We start from the raw sequence: 10,344 nt of genomic DNA, 5'->3' as shown, positions 1-10,344 counted from the left end.
GCGCGGGGGGGGGGGGGACAAGGTACACGTATTATGGCCGCCGTCGCAATTTCTAAAGTTTGGATCTGACAGCGATAACAACAAAATAAACCAAAGTTCAGAGCCCCATTCCATTGTATTCTTTCTTGTAGCATTGTTGTGCTTATTGGTTTTTCATCTGCAACGTCATTTTCTCTATGGTGATACCATTGTTATGATTATTAGTACAATTGCTGATCCCGTCATATCAGATCTGATTTAGTTGCGATTCTCAGGGGTTTAAAATTCTTCTATTAAGTAACTTACGTAAAACCAATTGGATTAATATTCCGAATCGGATGAGAAGTTACACAAGTTTTACAAACGTGTGATAAGGTAGATTCATATCTTTGTTTTTGTTTTTTTGATGAAAATACGACAGTGCAAGTGACGCTTTTGAACTGGGTGCGGCTAGCTCACAATACGTATTTTACTTGCTAACAGCCATGGAGGTCTGTGAATGGATTAGAATACTGTATTGATATCAACTACTCACTACTCATATTATACTACCGCTGCTACTACTGCCATTGAGGCTGCTGTTACTAGATGTATATAAACGGTATTCAATTCAAATTAACATACATCTTGGCAGATATGCTAAGTCGTGATGGTATTTACAATAGGCCTATGTTTATATAACCTAAAAGTAGCATATATACTTGCCTACTACAGTACTACTAGTGTACTACTACCACTTCCACTACCTTAACCACTACCATCTTAACCACTACCACCAGGATCCGACGGCAGCCCGACAGGAGTCCAAGGTCCCCAAAGGAGTGGGGGGGGGGAGATGTCCCCGACGAAAAACGGTGGGCATGGTAGGGCTTCGCTCAAAAATCTCTTGAAAGTGCATGTTCTGGGGGAGAATCCCCCGAACAATATGACAATTATTTAGGAATTTCAAAAGGCTTATATAATCGATTTTGGAGTCTCTAATACCGGTATGTAAAAAATACATATACAATTTTTGTCTCCCAGACAAATTGTGTTTTTTTTCCTCCGCTGCGATACCCCAGACTACCACTTCTACTACTGCTGCTGCCACTGCTGCTGCTGCTGCTGCTGCTGCTACTACTACTACTACTACTACTACGTATTACGGAAGGAAAAGAAAGGAAAGGGAAAAAGAAATTAAATACAAAGATAAAAGAGGGAAAAGGAAAGAAAGAAAAGATAAAGAAACTACAGGGAAGTGAAGGAAAATATAAGATAGGAACAAATAATCACAATAAAAAAATAAAGGAAAGGGAAGAAAGGAAATGACATGGGGAAAAGGAAAAGAAAGTTAGGAAGCTAATAAGGTTAAGAATGGAAATAATGATTGAAAATTATTCATAACTTAAAATAAATCAAATTAATATTATACTTTATATTTGAGATTAGGTGAATCATTACATAATTTATCTCACTTTCGACAGCAAAAATCACATAGAGTTATACAATATTAATATTTTTGATTAAAGACTAATAGTGATTAAGTTGAAACAGTTTTTTAAAGTATAAACGAAGGAAGTAGCCACAAAATATATACATATTTATTGACGAATACCTACCGTAGTATATTGTATATACTGTAGTCTTATCTTTTGAAAGTATAATAATGTTAATCAAACTAATTTGAGTAAAGAAAAAAAAATATTTGTTACGATTTATCGCCCCGGCACCTACACAAATTTGGTAGAAATATATCGCATCTGCATCCTTTTAGGGTCCATAACATAAAGATTTGAAGTAAAAAATCATATCCTAATAGACAAGGCCACCCAAAGAGGTGTTTCCTGATTAGTTAATTTGATGCATGGGATGTTTCTGGAGAAATACCAGAGGGTAGAAAATGCACTTGATATCCGGATCTTTAGGAATAAAGACGTGTTCAAGAAATAGATTGCCCTACTCCTCGAGAATATTGAATTGTACGCTACACGTTTTTTACAATTTTCTGTGAGTACAATGAGTCTTGTTGGTTCTCTGAATATAGAGTTTGACATAGATTGTGATTCTTGTTCTTTCATCTATTTATTAAATCATTGATAATCAACGGAATAACACCGTTTTCTTACCCACTGCCGGATCGAAGCTCGGATAGGTTAAGAACGTTACAACATATAACAAACTTCTTCCAAATATCCAGAGTAGTATTTAACCCCAGAAAGGGAAATCAACCATCCACTCTTTGATTGAAGTACTGACGTATATCACCGCATCGTGCTTCTTGTCGAGCAGCCGGACAGCATCAGTATTCTGGTACTGGTCGTCGACTTCTCAAAGGCATTTTACACGATAAAATAAGTATAAGTAAGTACTAAGTAGTACTAGATCACACTCATTTATGAATTAATGTGAAAATCAAAGAGCAAATGTTCTACTCAAGAAATTGAAGTTGTAGAATGTACTTCACACTCTCCAACTTCAATCTCTACTCAATTGATTGAAGTTGGAGTGTGTGAGTGCATTCCCCAACTTCATCTCTACTCAAGAGATTGAAGTTGGAGAATGCACTACACACTCTCCAACTTCAATCTCTACTCAAATGATTGAAGTTGGAGAATACACTCAACACTCTCCAACTTCAATCTCTACTCAAGTGATTGAAGTTGGAGAATGCACGTACACTCTTCAACTTCAATCTTTACTCAAGTGATTGAAGTATTTTCTTTTTCAGGAATACAATACTTGAGGTGGGAAGAAATAAACAGATAAAATGGAAGGTAAACAAAATGAAAATTGATATGTTGTTGTTTATATTAAATATGAAAATATGTCTAGATATTTCTAGTTTACTTGTTAGCACTGAAGTCCATCAATAATTTAAAAAGTATATATTATAAGGCAGAGAATGGTGAGTCCTAAATTCCAAATGACAAAACATACGGCATTCTGGCAGAACTATGCATTCTGGGAAAATTTACTTGGCAAATTAGTCTATTCATTTGTTTGATTAATATTTTCATTTTATAAACCGACATAAACGTTTTTCCTACGTTGCCACGTACTAATCAACAAAATTCATATTGCCAGATACAATTGTCTAGGAATACTTTTAATTATTCCTTTGAATATACTGTAGATAAAAAATAATTCATTAATATAAAAATAACATAATATAACCAAATAAAAGTATTTGATAATTTTAATAAAATGATTCACAATATGGTTTCTTCAAAATTAGTTTTTAACTCGCTATTACTATTTTATCCTATTTTATAATTATACAGTAATATCTAATTATACCATATCTAGTTATTTTAGACTGTATTTTTTGTGATAATGTATAAAGCGTTTACAGGCCTTATTGGCATGAAACGCTATATAAGTCTAATAATTTAAATTTTATTATTTTATATACGTTTAATACTATTTTTTTTTAAATAATTGTTTTACTAGTGAATCTTTCTCTGTCTAAAATTAATTAATACATGTATTATTTTGGAAATGACCAATTCATAATAATCCTTAATATGTTATAGTAAATAATTATTGATAATTGAATAACAATCATAGACAATGCTTCCCATATTAGAAAAGTCTAGCTCACTTGGGTCTAGTGATGGGACCTTTCCTGTCATTCGCTTATTTCAAGCCTACACCCCTGTTATATTATACTTCTGTTTTTGGAGTAGTACTTAGAAGATCGGCTTTTAACCACCAGAATCATTCCAATAATATTAACGATGCACGTACATGAATGAGCACCTTTCTAATGCATAACTCCAACATCATTGTCACCAGTAGGGCCTACGTTATAATAATCCCGATTTTCAACGTACAGCCTTCACTTATGTCCGTATACATTAAAGTATTACTGTATGATTTTAGTTATCATCATCTCATTTAATTTATTTATTCAGAAAAGTGATCCTGCATTGGGGACCAAAAAGCAAAAAATAAAAAAAATAAAAAATCACCGTGATGAAAATCTGGAGCCCCAAGTAATCTAAACCTAACTACATGCTTAGCTATAATATTAAATACATGTTAATAAAATGAAAGGCCAAGTTAAATTTAAATGATATATTTTTATCGGGAGATACCAGTACGTTATACTATCAACATATCAATAGTTCAAAATGATTCGAATTCAGATAATGATTCTGAGCATGCAAGATTATAAACTAGACTTATTTAGTATAATATATTATGAAGTTACTTATTATTCATATAGTACATACTAAAGTTAAATACTAGATCATAGCACAAATATTTGTGTACATCAGGGGAAGCAACAAATGACTGTAGAAGTACCCAAAATTGTTCCTATTATGTTTTTGAAAGCTCTAATTATATGCTTTTTATATTCACAAAATCAAAATAGCTCTTTTAGTGGAATTAATAATAAGTATACATTAATGTGATGTTCTGTAATATTTGGCAAGTGTTCCATTGATAAACACTATATTTTATTATTAATTGCCACTTATTAATAAGTAAACATTAAAATATTGTAGTTATCCAAAATATCTAAATTTTATAATGTAAAGGAATATTTTTTAATAGGTATGCAATTCAATGTTTTAAAGATGGTTGTCTCAAAATGGTATGACGACAACAGATCCCTTACTATGTTGAAAGTGTTGTTCAGAGATCATGTCGCAATTGGGAAACTGGCAACAATAAATGACACGATGGACTTGCTGAATGACTTGTTTAAATCTTCTCAACTGACTCCAAGTGATTTGACGATCCTAGGTGAAACCATTAACCTAACTAAACACTATGCCCTCCAAGAGAGAATCAAAAGCACTTTCCAGTTATTCCCGGATGTTAGGGAAGGAACTGTTTCAATCAAATTTACGCCACATAGACAACGACTAATGAAATTTGGGATGGCGCTAACACCAAAAGATGTGACGCTGATTGATGGATTATATAACACGCCTCTTAAGAGATATGCAGACGCATGGATTATGATCAATGATCTAGAAGACCAACTAAAAATCAAAGAAGGAGATATGAAAGAATTCCAACAAATGCTGGAAACACTTAACCTCCGTCTAGCATTAAATGCACTTAAAGAAGGTACATGATCTCCTTGCCTTTTTGTTCTGAGTTATATCCAATGTTCCGTACTTGAATATAACCAATATGAAGCCCATGCCTTCTCTACAAAATATATCTTAACAGCAGCCCATACAGTTTTCGTATTCTAAATAAAAAAAATAAATAAATAAAATAATCAAAGGAAATGTGACTACTTGTCACACAATAAGGAATTGTCACAGTTACACCAAGTACAACATATTTGGTTGTTAATTATTACATCTACGCTATTTCGGGGGAGATGTACTTCATTTTGATATTCAAATACTGAACGACGAACTAACAAAAATCCATTAAAGAATTGTGAAACAATTTTTAAAAGTCAACATGATTACTAAATTTAATCATTACTCGATGCACTGTAAATCTCAAAATAAGAATCATAACATGTAAACGTTATTAATGGAATTCATTTATTTTGTATTTTTGTGTCGAGGTAATCTATAATATACAAAAACAAATTTTCTTTTTATTTTCATATATAATCATAATCATCATAGTTGTAAAACGATCTAATATTTTATTTGATTACTATTTTTTAAAATATAATTTATATACTCATAGATATTTCAGGTACATCATCGGCTTTTGGTATACCTTCTACATCCTCGGTTTTGGTACCTAGTCCTACACCTACACTACAAGTTCCAGAGGCGTACCAGATGCCAAGTTAGTTAGTCCGATACTTCCATAATTGGTGATGTGCCAACTTGCTTGATTAAAGTTATTTAGGCCTACATTAACTCTTCTTAGTCTTCGGAGCAAATACGGCGTTTTCCATAGCGCCCAAACTGTTGTTGGTATCATAAGAAGATCAATCCATTTTAAAAATGTAAACGAATGACCACAGGGAGTGCCTATCGTAAGAAAATGACGACTACATTTTTTTTAAAGAGAAATTGTATCTTTTTAATAAGACGTCTAAGGCCTCTAGTGTAATAGTGATAAATTTGTTATTATGTTATTATTCAAAATATATAAAAACTATTATTTAGTGTTCACTATATTCATTTTTTTTTTAAAGAAATGGATCGGTTGCAATTTAATCAACTCCTCGGGGACGTGTCCACGTGGTGGAAACGCTATGGAAACGTGAATATGTTGAAAGTAATACTAAGCGAATTTAAAGTTATTTCTGTGGTATTGATGGAGGAGAAAAGTGAGCCACGTTCACTCTTTGAACTACTCAAAGGCAGTGGGCTTATCAGCGAAGCAGACGTTGATGTCATCATCGAAACTGTTATTTTGGGGGGCCAAAGTGGCGTAGAATTAAAGATCAAGGAATCAATACCGACATTCCCAGGATTAAATACAGTTGAAATCACAAAGTTTTCCAATCATCGACAAAATTTGCTCGAATTTGGCAAGGTTATAGACGGAAGTAACAAGGAACGCATTGGTTATTTATTTGGCCTTTACGTACCCGAACTAAAGGACCAGTGGAGTTTGATATTTCAACTGGAAAAGGGTCTTATACTAACTGAAGACTCACATGTCAAGCAAGCATTCGTTAAAAAACTTAATGACAATGGTATGGTAGCTGAGGCCAAAGCACTGAATACATTTCCATAACGAATTTCACATCGAAAATGTCTAGTCGCAAGACGGATACCGGCGCTATATAAGTCCTCATTATTATTATTATTATAATGTATAATACCGGTAATGAAAAGAGAAACACACTTATCACCCTGCATACTAAAAATAATATTGCAAAAAAAAAAAAAAAAAAAAAAAAAAAAAAAAAAGGGGGGGGGGGGGGGGGGGTGCAAAAAAAGGAAAAAAACAAAATAAAATAATTGCTTTTTTGTATAAGTTTTTAAATTTTGAAATAGCATGTTATTAGAAGTAGACTATTATAAGCGGCAGGTGTATTCTATTCGGACAGCAATAAAATACGTGCAAGGATATTAGAAACGCAATTTAGTTAGAGTTCAGTCGGATAAACTGGTGTTAGTAGCCACTCTGTGTGCGCTGACCTCCGGTTCAATTTCCATTGCTGCTCTCCATCTCCATTCTCTATGGCTGCTTGTATTTTCTGGAATGCTAAAATGCAAGTTACGATAGCGCACCGTCTTTCTGTTGAGACGTTTAAGCCGTTGTCTCACGTGCACTATGGCCCATGTGCACGCTAAAAAACGCAGTGTACTCTTGAGAAAAGAGTATGGATTGTCTCTCGGTGTACTTCCCAATTACCACCAAAAAAGAACCACTGGAAATAAGTCTTCTTCAGACTTTCGCGGGTTTCACAAGTTGGATGGCCGAATGGTTAGTGCAAGGGTCATTACATTTACAATTACCATGGTGTTTACACCAAAATAAATATATCTATCTATCTGTCAACTGCAAAAGTGAAAAATACAGAACGTGCCTTTTAACACTTCTGGTTACATAGAAAGTATTATTCGTTAACATTATCATTAGCAACATCATTATCATCATCATCGTTATCATCATCAAAATTATAATCATACGTAGCCTACGCTTGATTACAATTGTTATCGTCGTGCAGTAGTTAGATTTTTGCACAGACGTAGTATGGTACATAACAACTCTCTACATGTCAAAGGGACATTCACCGATGATCCACCAACAAGAGTAAAAGTCTATCTCGTAAAAGCCGTTTTCCACTAGACGAATTTATACCGGCGAATCGAAAAGTTTCGCCTATATGCATGCCCAGTTTAATTTTGATCACGAGATTTTCAAACGCGCAAGCGTACAGGTACTCTTCGATTCGTGCGAATTAATTCGCCTAGTGGAAAACGGCCTTAAGTCAATTACTCCTCATACTTTATCTTATAGCACTTTTCGCACTATTCCATGGATATCAGAGCGCTTCGAAGCGTGGACTAACTCCTGACTTTCTTCTCCCCTAGGGTGTGGGCTACCCGGTAAACAGGTACCAGCACTGCTACTCTCGTCTGTCTACAGCAATGACTGTGACCAGTACACCCTGGTAACAAGTTATTTGTTTTTACTCTTTCTTGGTTTACATTTTTTCAAGGGATCGAACATCCTTATCCATATTTGGCTATTTCCACTGATTGTATTCCTTCTTGTTTTTGTTTTTTTTCTTTTTGATCTGGTCATCCTTGTTACTCCTTCTATCACCCATCCCTCTTTCACCCAGCGCTGACGAAACCCAGCGTTGTACATAGGTTCCGAATATCATTATAGTTTAGTATAATTTTGATGTTTTTTTTTTATTTCGTTTTAGCTTTATTGAAGAATAATTTGTAGTTTCTACCTGCAGATATATCACTATAGTATAACATACTATTTTAACAATATCTAAATATTATTATAATAGTAATGCAATGTTAGAAATTATTATTTGCGATAATTATATATTTTTAAATAGTTTCAGCTATACTTAGTATAGTTTTGTTTATGTCTATATATAATGCTTAGCATTTTCTTTATATACAATATTAAGTACTGTTATAGGAATTTGGTTTGTAGTTTTTAAAATAATGAAAGATTTCCTGTGTTTAGACCTTTAAGCTGTTTAAAGGATCATTTAATTTTTTTTTTTTTAAAGAAAAGAAAAGATGGTCATCATCATCTTTATAATACAATACTAAGTACTGTTATAGGAATTTGGTTTGTAGTTTTTGAAATAATGAAAGATTTCCTGTGATCAGACCTTTAAGCTGTTCAGAGGATCATTTATAAATAAAAGGATCATATATAAATGGTCGTAGTTAAATATTTGAATATTATTATTTAGTACTCACTATATTTGCCTATATGGCTACGTTAATGTATATAATAAATACGGAGCTGTTCAGATTCGGTATGAAGTTCGGTATGGTGCTTGCATCCGTAAATCACATTTTTTTGTGTCGAATTCGTATATAATGGTGTTGCAGTTAGGTCACCGAGCGATCTTCATTTGTAGCCTCACAATCAAACAAATCTCCCAGAGACATCTCCTTTAATATGTACATTATTATTCATTCAATATGTACAACTTATATACAATCACATTCAAAATTTGAACATGTTTCCAGTCTGTTTCACAAGTATGATTTCTCAGATATAAACTTGATGTCTCTATTGAATCGAAAATGGATGGCTCTCTCAAATTCAAACTGGAGGTCTCTCTCTTACTTTAAAAGCCTACAGACTTTTATAGCACTTATAAACTTGTTACATTGCCTCAGATTGGCTAAATTTTAAACATCAAATAAAATTCATGTCTTATATTTGCCAAGTATTTGAAAGTATTAAATTACCACTACCAAAAATGTTTCTTTGTAATTTGTCTATTTAAAAGTCTCAAAACATTTCAGAGTACACATAAATCACAGGTCATAAGTATGCTGGTCAAATTTTAAGGGCATGTAGCATTTACCATTGATAATAGTAATAATAGTTAGTAAGGAATAAGATAATGATATCATCAAAGCATTATCACATTAGTAGTGGTTTGGTAGGGTTAGCGGCTGCAACTTTATGGAATACTTTCCAAAGGAGCTTGAGTTTGTGTTCCATAGGCGCTTAATCCAATGACCGGGGGTAGTAATTGCTTAGAGGCCTTGTTGGTGGCGCTACATAAATCTAATCATAAATCATATTATTATTATTATTATTATTATTATTATTATTATTATTATTATTATTATCATCCCCTACCAATAAAAATAGTGTGTCGCTCTTCTGAAACCAATTACTTGAAATATAACATGTACCATTACTATATAATATTTAGTACAGTTTCCCTATAACTAAACTTAAATACACTTAACTACTAACACTTAAATAAAATAATGAAATAAAACAATGTTATATAGGTCTACTTATCAGCACAATGTACTTATCAGCACATTTTGAATATAAATTTCACTGTCGTCCATGTCAAAAAGTAAGAATAAGACATAGCCTACAATGTTTTAAATAAATCAAGATGTTCAGCATTGAATGACTGTAATTATCTTTAAAAAATTAAAATCGGTCAGCAATTGTCGGCTTAAAGTAATCTATTAAAAATCAAAGGTTAAATTGTTTCACACGCAATATTCAGCTACACAGTACAAATACATTCAAAAATTAAAATTAAAAATTTTCAACAGTGATGTATCTATTGGCAATAGATCCAAGTTGCATGTTCCTCCACGAAATGTATTTGGAATATCAGCAATGTTTAGCTACATCAATGTTTATAATTGAGGAAGAAAATCAGCACCGTGCAGTCATATATGTATACACAAACACGTACATCTTCAACGTTCAATAGCAGTGAGAACATAGTTTATAAACTGTACATAGAATAGTCTA

General features: G+C 32.9%; 1 protein-coding gene across 2 annotated transcripts in view; it reads left to right on the top strand.

Annotated features, from left to right (window-relative positions):
• LOC117112667 overlaps nt 1-8,594 on the top strand; it is a 15,310-nt gene extending 6,716 nt beyond the window's left edge. Inside the window, exons 1-5 of one of the 2 annotated variants that reach the window (XM_033255780.1) lie at nt 249-354; nt 2,687-2,732; nt 4,519-5,040; nt 5,626-5,730; nt 6,086-8,594. In XM_033255780.1, coding sequence (XP_033111671.1) covers nt 2,726-2,732; nt 4,519-5,040; nt 5,626-5,730; nt 6,086-6,633 — 1,182 coding nt within the window. In that variant the 5' untranslated portion in view covers nt 249-354; nt 2,687-2,725 and the 3' untranslated portion in view covers nt 6,634-8,594. Of the gene's footprint in view, nt 1-248; nt 355-2,686; nt 2,733-4,518; nt 5,041-5,625; nt 5,731-6,085 lie in introns of those variants that run through there. The other variant, XM_033255781.1, reaches the window with a different exon arrangement.
• The last annotated feature ends 1,750 nt before the right edge of the window (nt 8,595-10,344 follow it).

This window comes from Anneissia japonica, unplaced genomic scaffold (assembly GCF_011630105.1).
Source record: "Anneissia japonica isolate Jap-2015-1 unplaced genomic scaffold, ASM1163010v1 scaffold288053_len460827_cov147, whole genome shotgun sequence".
Lineage (NCBI taxonomy): Eukaryota > Metazoa > Echinodermata > Crinoidea > Comatulida > Comatulidae > Anneissia > Anneissia japonica.
This window is presented reverse-complemented; position numbering and strand designations above follow the sequence as displayed.